The 22,854-nt window shown below is 40.2% G+C and overlaps 1 protein-coding gene across 1 annotated transcript in view; it reads right to left on the minus strand.

Annotated features, from left to right (window-relative positions):
* glis1b (GLIS family zinc finger 1b) overlaps positions 1–22,854 on the minus strand; it is a 91,053-nt gene that overhangs the window by 16,057 nt on the left and 52,142 nt on the right. The window contains exons 5-7 of the mRNA XM_087836587.1: positions 11,142–11,303; positions 7,077–7,187; positions 550–691 (exon numbers count right to left, since the gene is read on the minus strand). Coding sequence (XP_087692713.1) covers positions 550–691; positions 7,077–7,187; positions 11,142–11,303 — 415 coding nt within the window. The remainder of the gene's footprint in view (positions 1–549; positions 692–7,076; positions 7,188–11,141; positions 11,304–22,854) is intronic.

The raw sequence follows: 22,854 nt of genomic DNA on the forward strand, positions 1-22,854 counted from the left end.
CTTAGTTATGCTGCAATAGATGTAGGCTGCCGGGGATTCCCATGATGCATTGAGTTTTTCCTTTCCAGTCACCTTTCTCACTCACTATGTATTAACAGACCTCTCTGCATTGAATCATATCTGTTATTAACCTCTGTCTCTCTTCCACAGCATGTCTTTATCCTGTCTTCCTTCTCTCACCCCAACCAATCACAGCAGATGGCCCCGCCCCTCCCTGAGCCTGGTTCTGCTGGAGGTTTCTTCCTGTTAAAAGGGAGTTTTTCCTTCCCACTGTCGCCAAAGTGCTGCTCATAGGGGGTCATATGATTGTTGGGTTTTTCTCTGTATCTATGAAGCGAATTTGAGGCGACTTTTGTTGTGATTTGGCGCTATATAAATAAAATTAAATTGAATTGAAATTGAATTGTACTCATCTGTTTTCTTACCAAACTTCAATTTTTGTTCGTTTTATGAAAAAAATAAGTGGAAAGTTGAGATGTTTTATTGGTAAAGAAACCGATTAATTAAGAGATCAATTATTAGAGGAAGAAATCAGACTCAGGTGTGTACCTGTGAACATGTCTTGGCCCAACGCAGGAGAATGGCCATCTTTGCCGTTGTAGAGGTGCTGCGTAGAGGCGGAGCTCTGGAGGTGCTGCATGGACAGACAGTCGCTCAGGACGTCCTGCTCCAGGTGAGGGCAGGGCCGAAGCTGAGAAAAATAAGCAACGACAAGAATAAACTTCAAATGTTTACAAGAAATGACGATGAGTCATTTAAATGGAGAGAACTCCATCTGGTCTGCAAGATTACTCAATCGCAGAACAAGACGACTTCAGCTTGGCGTGTTCGTGGCTCGGACCTCGTGTGTGCGAGAGCGCTCGCTTCATCTTTTTGCAATAATGTGATTGTAATGTTGATCTGAAACAGTAAATCAGCAAATGAGAATAGATTGTCAGTCAAGGGGAACCGGGGGAAAGATCATATGTTCTTTTTTGAGTCATGCGTTGGCCTTAGACATAATTGGTAAGCGATCACTGTATGAACTCAGAGCCAATGAGAGATCGCTCCTGTTTCTTTCCCTGCCAACCTTAATGGGGGCAACTGGAGACACATTTCAGCGAGATCACAAGGCACACAGATAAAATTCAAACCAAATGAAACCTGTGTCAGACAACATGAGACATCTGCCTTATGGATCAGTGGGATAGCTGAACTCTGTTGTGTACATTACTGGATTTCTATGTAATAAAACATTCTAGCTGCTGAGGTACACACAGGGCTTCTTTACTGTCACCAGGAGGTTTAACTTTAAAAATGCCAAGATGTAAAAAGAGAGAATGGGATAGTATAGCTGACTGTCTGATGTAGGCACAAAAACAGACTTCAGACTCCAGTGTATAAAACAAATATGGCCGCCGAGAAATAAGACGCTGACTAGAGAACAGTGGAATCGACCTACGATCCTACTGCTTATACACCGTTACAGAGACAAGGACCAATGAAAACCAGCTACTGTTAACCTCATCTGCTGTTCAACACAACATTTACTGACAGGTTAAAGGAGGGTGATGGCAAAGAATCCACTGCTGCAGGAGCTTCATAAACTAAACTGATGTTTACATAGTGCTTTTCGGATTATATGGGCCAAAACACTTCACACAACAGGAGACATAAAACGCTTTTTCTGCACATACAACATTTTATGTATTACACAAACACACAAATGACTCCATCAGGGTCAACCTGGGGTTTTGGTTGAGCAGGAACCACATGCTGTAAGGCCAGAAAGCAGCGGCCGGGGTTCGAGTCCAACCCGCAGCCCTTTGCTGCGTGTCTCCCCCCCCCCCCCCCCCCTCTCTCTTTTGTGTCCATCTCCACTGTCACTGCCAATAAAGGCAAAAGCCCCCACCGACACACACACAGGGGGGGTTTAGCATCTTCGGTTTGGGGAAGAGCAGAGGTTACAACCACTGACCTTTAGAGGTGGGAATCACCATACATCCCACGATACGATATTATTGCAATTTTTTAAAATATTTTGCAATATTCAGATTCTGTACATAAAGGTAAACTTTATCAATATTCATTTTCTCTAATATCAAAGTCTCACACTCAGTCTTTCTCTCATTTCAGTTTGATTGTTGACAAACTGAACGGTTTGTATTACAGTCTAGTCCAACTTAACTGAATCAACCATCTGGTACAATTATAGCTATTCTGAACTATGCAGTTTATGAAAACTATGCAGCCCCTTCAGCAACTGAAGAATTTGAAAGTAAATTAAAACAAAATATAATTTTACATTAAATAAAAAGTTTTAAACTTAATTAAAATAAAACATGTCTTAAATAAAATAAGTAAACTGTCATGTTTATTGCTGCCAAAAACAAGTGAAACACATTTGGACAGTGAAGGAATGTCAGGATTCTTGCTCAGAAAAAGGATCAACATGCTCTGAAGTCAGAGCACAAAAACCTTTTTGTAACAAAATATCGATTTCTGCTGTCCCTGTATCCATACATTATTAGCAAACAAAATATCACCATGCTACACAGTATCCATTTTTCCCCCACACCTACTGACCTTCTAATTATTCTTATTAAACATAATGACCACACAGGCTAACAGTACAGGCTCCACTCTGACCTGCTTTGGGCTTTGCAGAATAAAAGGGATGCTTTTTTTAAAATGACTTTAGTGTATTTTGATGTTGCAGATTTGCAGCTGCAGATTTTGTCATTTCCACATCCGTGATGTGAATCTCCCACTTCACCAAAGATCTGGGGACCGAGTGAGCATAGTGATGATCTGAGCTGTGGGACATGGCATGCTATCCTGCAGCCACCAGGAGATGGGCACACTCTGGTCATAAAGTGATGGGAATGATCAGAAACTCAGGCTGCGGTGACTGAATTTTGGTCACTTGGTACTAAAGTGTGACAAGAAAACATCCCCCACATCATTAAAACACCATCAGCCTGAATGGCTGGTACAAGGCAGGAAGGAGCAATGCCAAATCCTGAATGTTTTATCTGAGTGCAGAAATGACTGCACAATTTGTAACCTGAAGTTTTTATCTGACAGGAGCGGTACCTCACGTGGTCTTCTGCTGCTGTCGACCATCAACTGTGTTGTAATGAGTGGTTATTTGAGTCACTCTTGCCTTCCTATCAGCTCAAAGCAGTCTAGTTATTGTCATTTGACCTCTTGCATCAACAATGAGAGAACTGCGGTTCAGTGGATATTCTCTATTTGTAGAGCGTTCTCTGTAGAGATGGTTGTAGGGATGCACCGATACCGATACTGGTATCGGGTATCGGGGCCGATACTGTAAAATGTGTGTGTGCTCATACTCGTAAAAGTTAACCGATACCATGAACCGATACCAACTTATTTCATTAATCAGAGGGTGGCTTGTCATTTCTGTTGTAGTTTTTTAGATTGGCCACTAGGAGGCCAATTATTATTTTATTTATTCTTTATTTTATAATAATTATTTTGTTTGTTTGTTTACAATATGGACACTCTGCAATAATTTAAAAGTTTATTTTATTCTCAAACCTAATTTGTATTTATTTTATTCCAAACAGAAGTGTTTATTTATTATTCTGAAAGCTCGAGACAGTGCCAATAGTTCAGTGATATTTTGTAAAATTACAATGTGGAGACTCTGCAATAATTTAACAGAAGTGCTTATTTTTCACTTGAAATTTTTTGTGGTCATTTTTATTAAGATTTTATTTTTTATCGGCAGAGAATATAATAAAACCTGTCTTCCAATTCATTGCATTTGTGTGTGTGTGTGTGTGGTAGAAGTATCGTTTTCTGTACTCTGTATCGGCAAGTACTCAGATCCAAGTATCGGTATCGTATCGGTTTGAAAAAATTGGTATCGTTGCATCTCTAGATGGTTGTGTTTGAAAATCTGCTGAATCGACGGCACTGCTAGTTGATTCAGCTACTTAACAGATTCAGCTACTTAACAGTGAAACTTGTAATAGTAAAACTAATCTCTACAGTTTGTGCAGAGCAACACTTTTTAAATGAAAAATTTGTATTTTATGTTTATACTTGGCCAACATCTGTTATAAGCAGGCTTAGTTTAAACCAAAAAGCAGCTGGTGCAACTCTTAAACATTTGAATCCAATATGCGAGTTTCTTTCATCATTAAATGTATATCAAGTTTGTGTTTTTGCAATTGTGCTGAGATCTATGCTGACTAATACAAATTTTTCAGTGGAGTGTTTAATAATAATAATAATGAGTGATAACTTCATGATGCCAAGAGGCATAAAACCCTGGCAGTGTTGCTGTGGGCCCTCTGAACGACTGAAGTCAAGTGTCGGTAATCAATTTGCAGGCAAGGACAAAGTCATCCAAGATTTTTATTTTTATTTTCCAACATCACTGCGACCCTCTCAGTCTGTTTGTCTGATGTTGTGGTCAGTTTGTGGGTGGAAACATTGTTCAGCAGCAGTATCATCCCATCTACTCGACTCTCAGATTATTCCCTCAGAGTTCATTCAGAGCAGTAAGTGAACAGATTATTTTATCTGTGGCTTGTATCTTTTAAGATTCTGGCTTTGCTGAAAAATCAAATCACAAGTGATTTAACTCCCCCTCCCCAAAAAAGCTAAACCTAGCAGCTTTACAGCTGGCATTTTCCATGTTTTGATTTCACATTTAGATGCCGTAAATCAGTAAATGTGTCCTTGTGGGGATTCTTAAGACAGCCCTGCAAAGCATTCGTTGCGAGTAATTGGGGCTCTGCTTTCTCCACAGCGACACTCTTAAAGTTTTTTTTTCCTGCTTTGGGCCAAATCCAAGAGTGGAGTAAGAGCGTTTGTTTGACATTTGTCCATAACATCTGGCCACTGGGGTATTCTGCACTACAGCTTATTAACAATGCTACAAGCACACATGTGTTTCCCTTTACGACACTAAGCAAAGAAACACATCATCCAGCCTGCCACTATCCAGCCCTTTACACAACAATGGGCCCTTTCTCTCACTTATTTACCCACTTTCAGTTAGGGAAAGAACGGGCTTTTGACCACAAGCATGATGAAATGTGGTCAAACCTGATCTATTGTTGGGGAAATGATTCTCAAAAGATACTCCACTACACGGCTAAATGCTTCAAAACCCCTCAGTTAGAGCAGCTTGATGGACCTGCAGATAAGAAAGAACAAATGATGTTAAAGTTGCAGGTCTACCCGAATGACCCGATAAGGTCATGCAGGAAACTAGCTGCAGAAAAAGATCAGCTTGAGCTGCAAAATTTCATTTCATTTTTTATTTATTTCACACTTGGTTCAACAGTTTCATCCTTTCATACACACAAACCAGGCTTTCCCTTTATTTAACACGGCAACCATGAGTGAAAAGGAGAAGGAAGAAGAAAATATTCTTATTAAACCCCGCCCCCCCATCTACATTTCAACTAGAGGGCACCATTGGAGCTATTTGTTCTTATTTTTTTATTATTTTGAAATTAGTTAAAGTTTGTTGTTAGTTTACTTATATTTTGGGGTTTATTTACAAGTTTATTTGTCCGTTAACATTTTGTTTCAATGTTTGTTTGATGTTAATTTGTTAAATTAGTCAGGAAGAGCTGTAGGGCCATTTTGTTTGTATAAATAAAGAGACTGGTATAGGACCAGCATGCACTGGGGTGGGCCTATGGTTTTTTTTTACCAGAGCAGGAGAAGCAGCAGGAAGTAACAAAAAATTGGATCTTGTTATTGCCAAACTGGATAAAATAAACCATAAAAACTCAACTTTCAAGTTTGGACAGTGGACTTCTTTTGCCTGCGTACGAAATAGTATCTCAGTGCAGCAGTGGCTTGTGGACTTTTAATTGTGGGATGTTTGGTTTGTCAAACAAAAGGAATTGCCACTACAGGCACCATTAACCAATGAACAAGCGAGCATTTATCAGACCAATCAGCAAATACCTCAGCACATACTAACAAGGAGAAAATAAATAAATAAAATAAGGAGTTAGCTCGAATTTATTTCGTATTCTTCATATTGATTTATCATTTTATAAACATGTAACACTTTTTAAAACAATGTAAATTTGTACAACTCTTAAGATTATAATGAAGAGTTCCACAGTCGTATACTCCTAACCGTGGTCCCAGCGAGCTGATGCTTAAAATGATATTTCCTCCCAAACACAGGTAATATATTATTTTTAGCCTTAAACATAATTAATGTCCGTAGTTTCACTAAACCTTCTACTTTCAATAGTTTCGATTTTATAAACAGTTTATTTAACAACAAATGAACCATGACGCAGCAGTTTTTAAGTTTTAATGTCCACTGGCTTTAATTTGCTACTTAAAAATGAAGAAAACAACAAATGTCAGCGGTAACAGCTGACATACTTTTGGTTCCTATTAGGGATGCAACGATACCAATTTTTTCAAACCGATACGATACCGATACTTGGATCTGAGTACTTGCCGATACAGAGTACAAAAATCGATACTTCTACCACACACACACACAAATGCAATGAATTGGAAGACAGGTTTTATTTTATTCCCTGCCGATAAAAAATAAAATCTTAATAAAAATGACCACAAAAAAAATTTCAAGTGAAAAATAAGCACTTCTGTTAAATTATTGCGGAGTCTCCACATTGTAATTTAACAAAATATCACTGAACTATTGGCACTGTCTCGAGCTTTCAGAATAATAAATAAACACTTCTGTTTGGAATCAAATAAATACAAATTAGGTTTGCGAATAAAATAAACTTTTAAATTATTGCAGAGTGTCCATATTGTACACAAACAAACAAAATAATTATTATAAAATAAATAATAAATAAAATACTAATTGACCCCCTAGTGGCCAATCTAAAAAACTACAACAGAAATGACAAGCCACCCTCTGATTAATGAAATAAGTTGGTATCGGTGAACTTTTATGAGTATGAGTACACACACATTTTACAGTATCAGCCCCGATACCAGTATCGGTATCGGTGCATCCCTAGTTCCTATATGATGTTTCTTTTTAGACCTCTGCACTACACACAGTTGTTTTGTCCTGTTTCTCACTCTAGCAGAGAGTGTCTTACCTTCCTACGCACCTGTTGCTCTTTGGCTGAGTGGATCTTGACGTGTTTGCGTAGGGAGCTGGGATCCGTGTAGCGCTTGGTACAACCGGAGATCTGACATGCATACGGTTTCTGGAGGAGGGAGGAAATATTTCTGTTCAGTCATCAGAGCAAAATGTATAAATTTAGCTTTTCTAATAACAGAGACACAGAATAATATAAAAAAGAAAATTGTAAAGGAAAGGAGAAAAATTAACATGCAGTAAATATGAAACTTCTTGTAAGTAAAGGCAAAGATAAAGTCCTACCTTTCGGCTGAGAAAGACACACAATGTGAGGTAAAAGGAAGACCAGACAAAGGATGAAAAGAAAAGACAATCAGTTGACAAAAATTCGAATACCACAACATCTCTTTGGTTATTAGTTTTTCAGGGTTTAAAGCATCGTGTTTCACTTGCAGTTGCACTCACTCAGCAATGAAACCCATCTCTCTTGCTACTGACAGCACCGATACTGCATGATTAATAATGTATAAAGACTTAAAGACAAACACTATAATATATCAGCGTAAGAAATACACTCACTGGCCACTTCATTAGGTACAGCTCGTTAATGTAAATGTCTAATCAGCCAATCACATGGCAGCAACATATAGACGTGTTCAAACAACCTGCTGAATTTCAAACTGAGTATTTCAGAAACTGCTGATCTACGGACATTTTCCTGCACAACCATCTCTACGGTTTACAAAAACAGAAAACATTCAATAAGAACAGAAATGCCTTTTTGATGCAAGAAGGTAACAGTAACTAAAGAAGAACATCTATGAATGCAGATCACATAAAACCCTAAAGCAGATTGGCTGAAGCTGTAGAAGACCACACGAGGTGCCCATCAGCAAGAACGAGAACAGGAAACTACGACCTCACTGCAATATTTTGAAGGCAGGGTCAGGATTGGTGTGAGCAACCTGGAAGCATGAATCCTTCATGCCTTTATCAACAGTTCAAGCTGGTCGGTGCTACTGTAAAAGTGTGGGGATGTTTTCTGGGCACATGTTGGACCCCTGAGAACAAACTGACCTTTGTATAAATGACACAGCCTATCTAATTATTGCTATCGTGTATATAACAATATTCATGGACCAAAATCTCTGAATTATGTTTCCAGTATTCGAGTTTTATGCCATGAAGAATTAGGTGGTCCAACCCTGTATTAGAAGGCGTAGCTAATAAAGTAGCTAGTGAGTATAAATTATCTTATCCAACCATGTTGAGGAGTATTCTGAATAATTAAGCATTTATGTGATTAAGCACACTTGATACACTGTGATGGAGTACACCACTTTCATTTCACATTTTTCTAATTAAAATGAAGGATGGTGACAGAGATTTTTTTACTTTTTCATTCAGTAACATACGTTTTACAGACTTTATTATCTCTGCACTTTAACGTTTTCTCTAAGTAACCTGTTGTCATTCCAAAGTGCTTATAATGCCACTCATCTCTGTTTGTTTTGCCAAGAAACCGGCTCGATACAGCGCAGAGCTCCGACTTTCAAAGAAAAATAAAAGAGTGAAGTAAAACTTCTGTGTAGGATAAATATAATTAAGCTTTAAAATGATTTTCCTCCTCAGTGTTTCTGGCAGCGCAGCCGACTGGGCAGCACAGCGAAAGCCATCGTGGGGTGTTAATGTGAGGCCATAAGCATCGGGGTCCCAGATTAGCTGCCTCGTTTGGACGAGTCTGCAGTGGAAGAAAATCCCACACTGACAGAATAACACAAAGTCTGCATTAACATTTCTACTCTTACTACTTGATAATTTACTGTTACATATAGAAAGGTATTGGTGCGCGGCCAGTTCAGTGAAAACAGGGGGAAATATTCTGGTTACAAAAATACTGCTAAAGCTAAGTTTTCTGGGAAGAAGATCAAGGGTGACACTGCCTGACCACTGCTACTCTTTTTCTAACCGCTCAGCATTACCAGTGTTCAGTCATTAGAGCAACGGCGTTACTTTTTTCAGTAACGAGTAATCTAACTAATTACTATTCCTATTGTTACAACGCCGTTACTGTTACTAACAAGAAAATGTAGCACGGTCGCGTTACTATTTTTCAACAAACAGACGTTGAAGCTGTGTTCAGTTTACTGCATCTTGTATCAGTTGCACAGAAGTAGCTGTCAGTAATCTGGGCGCTGCAGCTTTAAGCAGCTGCGCGCTCACGCAGATCACTTTCTGCCCGACGACCACTTTTTGGCACAACACCTGAATTTATTTTCCTATTTATTTCTAAACAATTTAATTTTAATAAATGGACTGGTACTGATAATCAAATCAAGCACTCGTAGCTTATAAGTCTTATTCAGTCAGTCAGACACATTCATGCAGTACTTTTTGATGCTTTGAAGGCAACTCTTGGTTCTTACTCCAAAATAATAATAATAATAATAATGGATTGGATTTATATAGCGCTTTACAATTCCACTATTCATTCACTCTCACATTCACACACTGGTGGAGGCAGCTACAGTTGTAGCCACAGCTGCCCTGGGGCAGACTGACCAATAAAAATACAGACTAGAGGAACAAAAATTGACCCACTGAGCTTTAGCATTGTAGGCTCTACCATGTAAGCCACAGCTGCCCCCTTTATAAAGGGACTCAGGTCCATTATATACAAATTTGAAATACTCCTTCAGATAACTACTCAATAATACGCACACTTACACACCTTGAACTCAGAAATGTAATCAGAAATAAAACTGGTGCAGAAAACCATCAACGTGCATGAAAAGCAGTGGTGCATGATTGTGTATGCTTGGTAGGGTAGATTGATCTGTAATGGTGCAAAGCAGAAGATTTGCATCTAAAATAGGATATAGTATAAGTAGAAGATAGAAATACATTAAAAAATTACACAAAATTCAAGTAAATGAGTACTTAATTACAGTCCTGCTCTCACCCGATGGTGTTGGGCACTGTAAGATTAAAAGTTCTCTGGTCTAGTGTTTTATTGGGAGGCACATATTGAGCTGGTTGTTTCAAATCAGATTTAAGTCATCTTTCAAACGCAGACTGTAGATTCAGATGTCAGAAAAAATTAATTGGGATTCGATTTATTGACTTAAAGGGGAAAAAAGTAAAAAATTTCTCTCTTGCAGAGGAAACCCGACGTACTTAAGAATATAATTTGAGCTCAACAACTTCTTCGCTCCCTAGCTGTGCTGGCATACGGATGGTGATAAAGTGGGTGGTAAATTGGCGGGGCTACTGAGACATGACGAGTGGCAGCAATGGCTGACTCAACCTTTCCTTCTCGTTGCACGGGTCAGAGGAACAGACAAAGCTCTGTCTGAGCCTGCAGACCCAATCCAAGCCTGTTATGGCACAAGCTGCAACTTGGCCAAATGACACTGATCGTTTAATGATCTGTGGCATGTCACTGCGAGAGGAAAGTGGGTGAGAATGCCACACGGCTCACTGACTGACAGCAAGTTAAAGTCTAACACTGTCATGATGTGGAAATAGACATTCGAATGTTGTAAAATCAGAGCAGGGATACCGTACGATACGCACACTCACGCACACACCGAGTCACGTCAAAAAGTCACGTTTATTGTTGCCAGCCGTCGTCTGTGTTTGGTTGTGTATCATCATGGAGACGCCTACTATAGCAGGAACTAAAACAAAGGTGGTTTGGATTACTCTGTCAAGTGTTTATATGTCTGAACGTGGGCAGAAGTTACCAACGCGACGGCTACAAATGAAATGAATGAAACGATACAGCGATGTATTATTGCAAGTTCAAAGATCAGCGTGGGCGCTAAGTAGAGGGCAACAGAAGTCGCCTCTGCCCACCTTCACACTCCTGCCAAACAGTCTTTTACTTTTTTTTGTTCTTTTTTTTAAAGCATCCTGATCCAAGACGCTCCTGACATTGAGGCTGATGTGATGCAACTGCAGTACGGTATCCAGATAAGTTCCTCAAACTAATCCCGAAATGGGTTTCAAAGAAAGACGACATATGCAAACATCAGTAGTTCAGATTAAACACTGGGAGGGGGGAGGTGAGGGAGCTGACCGTGTCCAGGTGAGTGCGCTGATGCTTGGCCCGATCGCTGGAGTTGCTGAAAGCTTTCTGGCAGCCAGGGTGCTGGCACAGGTACGGCTTCTCTCCTGTGTGGCTCCTCAGGTGGATCTTCAGATTCTCCAGACGAGAAAACGCTTTGTTACAGCCCTCGAACTGTGGAGGAGGGAAGACAGAGATTAGAGCACAAAGGCAACCGCACTTTGGCAGGTATGCACGGGACCACACAGGAAAAATAAGCAAAAAGCCCACATGCATGCACACAAAAGAATTTAAATCAATCGGTGTAAAGCTGGCAAACGTTAGAACCGTGTGGGTTGTGTATATGTGTGTGCATGTGACTCAGAGATAAGTTGTTCCAATCTGTCCTTCAGTCTCTTAATTACTCACACAGATGGAGCTCGCTGTAAACTATATATTAACCAGCTAAGGAAAAGAAATTAAATACTTAAAGAAAACCTTTTCCGCTGTTACGGTGGGAGATGCTCAGATTAAACACGAGGACAGCAACTTGTGATTCACAAGCTCAGGCTTCAAAGCTTTCGGTTACAAGGCTCAGCCAATCAGAAGAAAGTTGGCTTAAATGCAACTTTGCAAACAATTTGTTTTGCACTACGACTCAATACCAGAGAAATAAAAATTATGTTGAACTCACTCGTGCAAAGCCACTCTAGTAAAGGCAGAGAATAAAAGATGAACCTGGGAATTAGCAGAAACTGTCCACTTTAATAATGTGGGTGGTATAAGTGTGAGCTTTTTTTTTCCATGGCTATTATGTTGCGGATCCAAAGACCTTTGTTGAAAAGCACATCCACTTGAAAAACAGCCGCATTCATGGCGGTGCTCTTGTCTCGAGGCTGCCATCTAAATCGCCGGGAAACTGGAGTGTGCCATGCAGCAGCAGTTAATGGGCTGTAATGCATAGCATGAGATAAGTGCGCTGCTGTGTATAGTTCATTAGACTGACAAGTGACAGTGACTGTAAACAAGCTCATAGCCGACCCAGCTTGGCTCATTTGATCCCGACCACTCTGCCAATGAACACCACAGATTTGTTAACATGTGAATGATTCATGAAGCTTCTCGCATATCCGCTTCTTCTCTTAAGGAGAAAACACAGCAGGCTGGTGGAAAGGGCAGTCCCCATCAAAGCCCCCCTACAGTGGATGCTGTGTAAAGAGTCACAAAGTCTACTGGTGCACAGTAGAAAAGGAAGTTCAGTTCACTGGTACTTTTTTCTATTTGTTTCAAGGTCAAAGATTTTAAGTTTTTAGGAATAATCTTAGATTCACATCTTAACTTTAACAAGCATGTAAAGAAGATTTCTAAGACGGTCAAGGCTAATCTGAATTGTTTTAAGTTAATTCGGCACTATATACCCACTTCAGCAGCTCAGTTATTTATGCATTCGATGATATTTTCCCATTTTTCATATTGTATGAGGGTTTGGACCCAACCAGCACCATCTATAATTCAGCCTGTGGTGTCCTTATATAATCAATCTTTAAAAATAATGGATAAAAAATCGGTTCGGTGGCATCATTGTCACATTTTAGAGAAGTATAACTTACTTAGTTTTAAGAGTTTTAATCATTGGTGTTTTCTTAAATTTGTTTTTAAATGTATAAATAGGATGGCCCCAGAGTGTCTCAACAGATACATTCAGAGACAAGACAGTAATCGTGTTACTAGGAGTAAGGTGAACGGCAACTGCAAGATATTATATCGCAGATCTACATTTGGTCAGTCAGCTTTTTCTATAAAGGCTCGCCATCTGTGGAACCGATATCAAACTGATTACAGACATTAGATCCTTTACATTGAAGGTTAAATTGTGGTTAAAGGGAAAGCCAAGTTGTAGTCATTTTATCTGATGATTTTAATTTTATTTTAAATTATTGTCTATCAATTGTAATTGTATTTATGATGTAATTTGGTTTTATGAAAATGTATGTTTTATTGTAATATGTATTTATTTAGATTGTAAGCCCAACAAGGGACAATTGTTGAAAATTAGCAGTAGCTATAAACCTGTGTGCGGTACATCAGTCTCATGTCTTGCACCTGAACTATGTTTAACTGCACTGTCCCTTTTAAATAAATAAAAATTCAAATTCAAAGGTATCACTTGAACGTACCCTCATGCACTCGGTATAAAAGCAAAAGCTGTGTCAGGACTCTTCTTCTGTACAGTCATTTTTCTGTCACCCAGTGACGGCTTCATTCAAACCATGTCAAGAAAATAAAATTTAAAACACTCAGAGTGAGCCAGGAAAGCATCCACTCTGGTCAAAATATGACTATAAAATTCTTAAACCATAAATTTTATACAAAGTCTCATACAGGAAACTATTTTTCCACTCAAAACCAGTTCTGGAAGCGGCCTGAATGGATCTCAGCTCCAAGGCTGTTATAGGGGTGTTGTGGCGTTTCCACTGTATCCATTGTACCCTGACCTTTAGCGAAGCCTCCTGACAACAGGTCAGGTTACAGCTAAGGAGAGAGTGACACCATTTTTCTAACGGTCCTTCAGCTACATCTAGACTCAATACTCATCCCTGGTCTTCTTCATTCACTCGCGCAGCACAGGCAGGACCTTCTATTCACCGAGGCTCCATTTAATATAGGCGAAACCTAAGCCTGACATGGTAGAGCCGTTTTGGGTGACCATGCTGATCTGCAGGTTTATGCATGTGACTGAGCAGCTCAGTAAGAGAGTCCTAATCTGCCCAATTATGGCTACTCAATGCATAGCTCCTCATAAAGTTTGTAAGACCTTTGGGTGGATGACTCTGGAACAAAAGCTTCCTTTCACCTTAATAAGTTGCATTTTTCCATTTGATTTCCATCATAATTTGCAAACTAAAAATGAGACTGACGAAAAAATACTGAAAGTTGGTAAAAAGAAAAAAGATGGGACTATTAATGCCTTAAAATTGTATTTTCTCACCAAACTGTAGCTGGATATTGGTGGCACTATGATACCTGAGAAACAGTTTCTCATCAGTTTTCAACACTCAGCAATTAAAATGTATTGAAGTTTGAAATGAAGCATTTCCAGCCAAGGTCTGCATAATCTGTACTCGTCTCATTGTGCTGTAAATGGATAAAACTGAGGCCCTCATGTTAAGACAACACGTGCCAAAGAGCCCATAAACAAATTCATTCAGTCGAGCTGCAAACTCTGAGGTTTAAAAATGCAGCTGATAAACCGTCAAAGTCTGCGCTTCCTATTAAGGCCACCTTCAACTGGATTCAAATTAGGGGTGGGCGATATAAACGATATACGATAGAAACTAAAACCATTAGTTTTAAAACCATTATCATCTGCAAATAATGCCGGGTGACAGTCACAGCAAAGAGATGAAGCACTTTTGAAATAAGGGGAAAGCCAAAAACTGCGCTTCCTCCACTTCCGTAACATTGATTCATTAATGTTGAATTCTCTGCAGCTGTTCTATTCCCATGTTGTTGCAGTATATTAATAACTAACCTCGTATTGTGGATGAATAATCTCAGTTGTTCTCCTGACTGAAGTTTGGCCCGTGTATAGCATCCTGCTATGCGATTACATTTGTCCCTGACCACCAGAATCCCTCACGTTAACTTTTATCGAGTGGAAAAAAGTTGGCGTTCATCCTCCAGCTTCACTGTGCTAATGTTATGCTAACATAGCTGTGTCGCTAGCAATCACGTAGCACAACATGTTTTGGTGGAAGCTAGCGAGCTAACTTCCTGTTAACTTCTAACTCCGTTAAATTTAATAAATTCTGTTTCCATGGATGTTAAACTTAATTGTTACACCTGGTAAAGCAGCAACACTGATGATTTAATTAAAGATGAAAGAATTTAGACCGTTTTTAACTCTCAGTATTCGTTTGACTTTGGGACCTGAATCTGACGGAGTTTTGGACCCAGATTACTCCGCGAAGCTCCTCACTACGGCAGCCGTAATGCTCTGGCGATCCATCAAGCAGTGCGTGTCACTACCCGATCCGTACCGGAAACCCGATCGGTACCCCGCATGCGCAAATCTTACGTCACTTCCTCTCTTTGCCAACATTGCGACATTCAGTATATTTGAATGATACGGTTAGCGCCCAGTTAGCTCCTAGCATTTCTCAACAGCTCTGCCTCCTTTCCGACTGCCCGGGACATTTAAACAATGGATAATCAGTATACAAACAAATTCATGCTTTTCTCCTCAACAGAGAGCGTTCCCCGATTGAACAAAAGCGCCGTAAAAAAAGAAGAATGGCGCCTAATTACAGACGTAATAATATTGACTTAGCAATGTGTCACATGAAGATTCAGCAGCCAGATTAAGTGTTTACTGACAATTGACAGTGATAGCGGACATCATCATCACTATTCCAGTCAATCCTCTCCACACAGACAAGCATAAACACACTCGACTATCACTAAATCAAATTTAACACACGTTTGTAATGACGCCAATTCAGTTTACAATAGGGTTCATTCGCTCGGTCAGCAGGTGGCAGTATCCTCGTACACTGGGGAGTAAACTGCCATTAAACGAACAGAAGAAGAAGAAAACCCCTGCACATGCGCGGTACGGATCGGGTAGACCCGATTTGTACGGTCCGACTTTGCACATGCGCAGTAAGGATCGGGGAGTCCCAATCCGTAACTATCTTTTTATTTTTCGTTTTTGTCTACATTGTACTGAAATGCTTCATTATTGCAAACATTTTAAGATATACTTATTATTCTTAACATCTTAACAGATACTCTGACCCATAACTATCGTAAAACGCTACGACCGGAAGTAGACACCTTTCGCGCATGCGGGGTACCGATCGGGTTTCCGGTACGGATCGGGTAGTGACAGTGCGGCTTGTCACTACCCGATCCGTACCGGAAACCCGATCGGTACTCCGCATGCGCAAAACCTACGTCACTTCCTCTCTTTGCCAACATTGCGACATTCAATATATTTGAATGATAAGGTTAGCGCCCAGTTAGCTCTTAGCATTTCTCAACAGCTCTGCCTCCTTTTCGACTACCGGGACATTTAAACAATGGATAATCCGTATACAAACAAATTCATGCTTTTCTCCTCAACAGAGAGCGTTCCCCGATTGAACAACAGCGCCGTAAAATAAGAAGAATGGCGCCTAATTACAGACTTAATAATATTGATTTAGCAATGTGTCACGTGAAGATTCATCAACCAGATTAAGTGTTTACTGACAATTGACAGTGATAGCGGACATCATCATCACTATTCCAGTCAATCCTCTCCTCACAGACAAGCATAAACACACTCGACTATCACTAAATCAAATTTAACACACGTTTGTAATGACGCCAATTCATTTTACAATAGGGTTCATTCGCTCGGTCAGCAGGGGGCAGTATCCTCGTACACTGGGGAGTACACTGCCATTAAACGAAAAGAAGAAGAAGAAAACATCTGCACATGCGCGGTACGGATCGGGTAGACCCGATTTGTACGGTCCGACTTTGCACATGCACAGTAAGGATCGGGGAGTCCCAATCCGTAACTATCTTTTTATTTTTCGTTTTTGTCTACATTGTACTGAAATACTTCATTATTGCAAACATTTTAAGATATACTTATTATTCTTAACATCTTAACCGATACTCTGACCCGTAACTATCGTAAAACGCTACGACCGGAAGTAGACACCTTTCGCGCATGCGGGGTACCGATCGGGTTTCCGGTACGGATCGGGTAGCGACAGTACTAAAACATTTTTTAACAGATTTCTGCAGCCAAAATCGGTTCAAGGTCAGTAAGCACAACCAGAATTCATACATAAGGCACTCTCTCGATTTTTGAGGAAATTAAAGGATTTTAAGTGTGTCTTATAGTGTGGAAAATACATTATACAGAAGAAAAAAATATATTGTGATATATATCGTTACCGCACATGCTTCAAATTATATCGCGATATGAATTTTAGGCCATATCGCCCAGCCCTAATTCAAATGTGACTCAAAGTTCATAGATTCAACTTTACAGCAGAAGTAAACAAGTTTATATGTTTGTTCGATTCTTTGACAAACATGAAGGAAGGATACTGGCAGTCATTTGGTGAGTTAAAACTAGAACATCCATGACATAGTAGTTCATCCGGCTCTTGTACCATTCACAATTCACAGGTTAACGTCCATAAAACAACACATATGTGCTTGACTTGAACACAGTTTGTGTGAAGACCCATTTGGCAATCATTGTGTGCAAGTTTAATTCAATTCTTCTTTCTAAAGAAGGAGGACTGACTCTTGTGCATTCAGGATGGATGGATGTAAAATGATAATACACAACAACAAAAGCCCAAACATCTCTGTCAGCACGGTAGCATGTCATGACGATGATATGGTGCTTAAAATGAGAGCTTCTTTAATAGTATGGAAGTTGTTTGGCTACAAGAGGCGAAATCTCCAACAAAGCACAGAAATAAAATATGGAAGAAAACTGTTACTGAAAAAGGTGGAAACAACAAACTTGTTTCACCACTTGAAGCAAAAACACACCGTCGAGTACAGCCGGGCTGTGACGGCTGGAAAGGAGGAGATGCTAGCAGCTGCTGATGTGCAACCCAAAAGTAAACAAATGACTCAAGAAAGGTCTCGCAGGAGACTCGCTGGTTGCACTCCATATGACAGGAAGGTTATTGATGCAATTACATGGAGCTAAAAGAGGGCTTTAAGCAGCTGAATCAAACGTTCGACCCCAGACAACATCCCAGGTATTTTTCCAGTTTCCATTTTTTATTATGTGAGAATATTGTACAGGTTTCTGGAGCATAACGAGGTGGTGACTGTTAGCGTGTTGAGCAGTTATGCTGCACTTTTACTTAATTTCCAGGGAAAAACACCACCTGGGCTACATTCGTGTTTACCTTTGACTCATCCTGTGTCACGACTATTGTGCTGTATTGCTGCTGCTGGCACCTTGACAGATTCACACTTCGAATGAGGTCGTCTATCATCAGCTGTTCATTGGAAAAAAGGATAGAAAACGCCCTTTGCACTAATAAATACTGCTGCCTGCAAGCCAGTAGAGTATTTTTCAGCATTTTTCTTGTTATTTTCATACATACCAGTATTGCAAATGTCCTACAACTTTGAGGCTATAATGCTCTCCCCTAACAGCCATGATGCTAAAATCGAGGCTTCAATATTTTTTATTTCCAGCATATAAATAAACTTGCTTCAAGTTCTTCATAATTTATCCCTGACTACTGAGCTTCGATTGGGTAAAGATAAGCTTGTAAAGCTGAGATGCTATCAAAGTAAGCATAAAAAAAATGCAGAAAATTTGCAGCACGATCACAGCTAAACGTCTGCCTGCCAGACTGAAATGAAAGATGAGGAAAAATATTCACAATTCCTCAACACTGCACAAACACATGCTGTCTGGGGTTCAGCATTTAGCTATAAAAATGTCTTAAAGAGTTCACATCATACAATGCTGTAATGCGGGAAAACATTATTCTCGAGTCATACCAGGCAAATGTTTTGGATGAAAACAAGAGAGGCAGCAACTGTGGGAAAAGTTAATAAAATCTGTGCGAATGAACATCCACGCTGCCGTACCACTCGTGACAGACAAGGTCTCTGCTTACTGCTGAAACACGGCGCCGGGTGTTCGAGTTCGGAAAACAAAAATGGCTATTATTGACGTGCCAAAAGTTTATTTATGTATAAGGGAATAATCACTCTTTCACTCCTTTTTTTCTGCAATATAAATTTGAGGTTGAATTATAGTTAGGGGTCCGCTGGGGAAACCGTGTTAATCGTGTAAAGCATATTATTACTGCGGGATCACCACTTGCAGTTTGCATGGAGATGGCCAGAGTATGAGGTTTTCCTGCCTGCTGAGAAACCAACAGGCACTGCCATCTCTAGGCATGAATTTGTACCAGAAACCCTGCATGAAAATGTTTTGCTAAAGTAAGACGTTAAAGCGTGGCCGATCTACGGGTCCAAATGATCCCTGTCAGCTTTATTTCATTTGGTGTTTAAATGAAATACATCTATACTGCTTGTGCCGAATGATGTCCAAGGGGATTAAAAGTGTTCACGTGGACATATTTGGTCTTATCGTGGCTATTTTATATGTCATGCTGTGTGTTTTCATTTCCAACTGAAGTAAAAAAAAAAAAAGCCTTTACAATAATATTTACATGTTAAGAACAGTGTTGGTCAAGTTACTTGAAAAAAGTAATCAGTAACTAATTACTGATTACTTCCCCAAAAAAGTAATCCTGTTACTTTACTGATTACTTATTTTCAAAAGTAATTAATTACTTAGTTACTTAGTTACTTTTTAAAAACACGATTTACAACCTGAATAGGTGATAAAGCGATAGATCTTTCAGCCCAATTCTACTTTTTCTGCATAATCATCATATAAAATGTAATCAAATGGAAAAGTCTCTTTTTAAAACTTGTTTTATTAGTTTTAATCTTTTAACTTTATGCATCAAGCAAACATTTAATTATCTGCAACATTCTCTGACTGGAAGAAATTAGTTTAACATTTAAACCTATTTTCTGCACATTCCAGCACATAAAATAAAATATTTTGTGTGTTTACACTCAGTCTTTCAAATAGATGCAAGTAAAACACAGCAGAAAATAAATAAAGTCAAAGACCTGTTGGTCCTGTTGCTCTATTTTCACCTGTAAAGCAGGAGTGGGGTAGGCGGAGGGTTACCCTGGTGCAGGTGTGCAGCGGTCAGTGGAAGAATCCGCGAGTTTCTCTGTGAGTTTCCCATTACGTCGTAGCTACTCGGTGCTTGTTTGGAAGTTTAGGGGTTTTTTTCGCTGTAAAAAGAAGTTTTCTTCCCACGCACAACGGACACTAATGTTTTTGTCACTTTTTATGGAATCAAACTCAAAGTAAGGTCAGTACTTCCACGCTTTAAACGCTGCACGCTCATACTCTCTCTGCACTCGATATATGATCCATTGTTGATCTGCACACAGCTGTTGTCATGAACGTCGCACTCGCTTACGTCACTGTCATGAGACATTCTCGCAAAAAAAAAAATCACGGTTTTAGTAACGCAGTAACGCAGCGTTCCTACGGGAAAGTAACGGTAATCTAATTACCGTTTTTGCAATAGTAATCCCTTACTTTACTCGTTACTTGAAAAAAGTAATTGATTACAGTAAAGCGTTACAAGTAAGGCGTTACTGCCCATCTCTGGTTAAGAAGCATATATTGTACATCAGTAGGGTCGTGCATCATCCATGAGAAGCTGACTAAAACACACAGGCTGAAGTGGTATAAACAGAGAGCTCTGGTGGCTGAGGCTTCTAGCTTTGATGTTATCTATGCAAACACTTTAGGCGGAGCTAATCACATTAATTGCTTTAAACATGTTTAGTTTTCCTCTCTGAAAACCTCTGTCTAAGGCAAACCAGCAGATGACCGCACGAGGGGAGCGGCGCTGGCAGCGTGGTGGGATTCGAGCCCCATTTGACACCATCTCACCATTGATTTGGGGGGTGCTCGGTAGCATAGTAAACATTGGCCATGACAGCGGGGTCCTGACACGGCTGAAGGGGGCGAGAGCGGGTTGAAAGGGTGGACAGGCCGCCGATCACAACAGACAGATTATGGGCCCAGCACGCAGAAGAGTGGCGGTGCGTCGCGCCTGAGGCCTTCATGGGAAATGACTCCTGACTGGCAGGTAAAAGGCCAAACAGTTTCAGAGCTAAAAGGCAGCAGTGTACCGCTCTCCTCGCATGCAGCGGCTCATTAGCAACCTGCCGGAGCTGCGGATGATGGGAACAAACTGGCCGTTATGGACGGGTGCTGCGGGAAATATGGCTGCTGACATGTGCAACAGAAATCTGATTAAAAGCCTTGATGAATGGCGTACGAGGAGCGATGCAGAACAGAATCAGAAGCAAATCAGAGGTTTTTTCCTCCTGAAAAATAATATCTGACTGTGGCCTTTGCAGCCAAGGTCATCATTGACAGAAGTATTTCCCCTCCCCCCAAAAACAGCTCCAGGATTTTCTGCTCACCTTTATGGAGTTGCTACAAATCCCTCCTACATCACATATCTCTACATCAGCACTTTCACTAACGAGTTTAATTGCTAACTAGCATGAAATCCCCCATTTCTCATGTTCTGGGGGTTCCCCATTAAAAGATTCTCTGAGCCTAACAGTCACGACTTCTTTTCTATAATTAGTTTTAACCCAATACATACATTAAAGCTTCTTAGCAGGCAAGATGAGGGCAAGAAGTGTTGGTTGCAAATGAAAACACTGCCAAATAAAACATGGTATAAAGTGCCAATGCTCAAAAGCAGGTTGTTTAACATTATAGGTATGAAAAAGGGAGTTTGAGGGAATGAGTTGGTTTATCACAAGGTGTCTTTCTCTGCCCTGACCAACGAGGAAAACCACCAACACTTCAGGATCTGTTCCGAGGGAAGGCTGTGGAGCAGAGTGCCCCGGCTGCGGATGAGAGAAACATGTGCATTTAATCTGCCGGCTTCCAAATGCCCTGTGGCAACCACAGCAAAGAGCAGAAAAACGTAAATGGATGAAATTATATCCATATGATTCAACGAGACAGCTAAGGAGAGGCAGGTTTCTCATGCGCTTCGTCAAGATACAAAATTAAACACAGCTTGGCTAAAACATTCGCATTACATAGTTTACACATATCATTTCCAGTGTGAACCGAGATGCTTTTAGCAGCCAGCTTCGTCTGCTGTGAATATTAAAAAGAATCAAAGATAGCGAGCGGCTTTTTATGTTTATAAGATGAACAATTAATTCACACCCGCCTGCTTTGAAGCATCTTTTCTACTTTGCCTCCTGATCTCTGTCTAATTGTTGATTTATGAATGTAAGATATGAGTACACACACACACACACACGACTGCGAGGGAGGGAGTGTTGTCCAGATGCGAATGAACAAGAAAACAGAGCAAGAGCTCAGCCGATAAATTGGTGGGAGGAAGTAGTCATGTAAATGACTAAAGAAATTGTTCTTAACAGCTATTTTGCACTCATGCCTGAATAGTTTTGGGGCCAGATTAAAAACTACGTGGATGGCACAACAGGAAGCATTCCTATGATGACTAAATGGGGCTCGCATAATGAGCCAGCACAGCTGTTTTGTTTCTCTCGCACGCTGCTTGCTGAAGATTGAGGAGGAAGTGTAGTGATGGGTCTGAACCCCTGCTCCCGCGGTGGAGGCCTGGCACGGTGCAAGCCTGGGTGCACAACAACACGGTGAGCTTTCATGGAAGCACTTAACCTGCTGTGATCCAGAGACGTTCATTCAAATGTCGACCAGCTCTGCAGCCCTGCTTCACATTAGGGAGCTAAGATGTGATTTCCCCTTAAACCTGGCAGCCCGGGTTTTACGGGTTCATCAGGTTGAGGCGGGAAAAAAAATCCAGGGTCACGTTCTTATTGAGATGAAGTGAGCTGACAGGGAAAAGGATATTTACTGTGCGCTATCGTGGAGCGTTAGCGGAAAAACCAAACGTAATTCCAGCTAAATTGCACTGGCATATTTAATTTTCCTTCTGGGCAAAGGATCAGGGTGTTAAGAAATAGTTTTCACGTGGACATATTTTATACTTGACTGAATAAAAACGAGCCAAATCTGCAGTTTTAAAGCAGTATTATTGATTGCACACATATCAAACAGCTCGTGCCTCAGTGACACGAGAGT

The sequence above is a fragment of the Neolamprologus brichardi genome, chromosome 23 (assembly GCF_056152115.1).
Source record: "Neolamprologus brichardi isolate AB-2024 chromosome 23, ASM5615211v1, whole genome shotgun sequence".
Lineage (NCBI taxonomy): Eukaryota > Metazoa > Chordata > Actinopteri > Cichliformes > Cichlidae > Neolamprologus > Neolamprologus brichardi.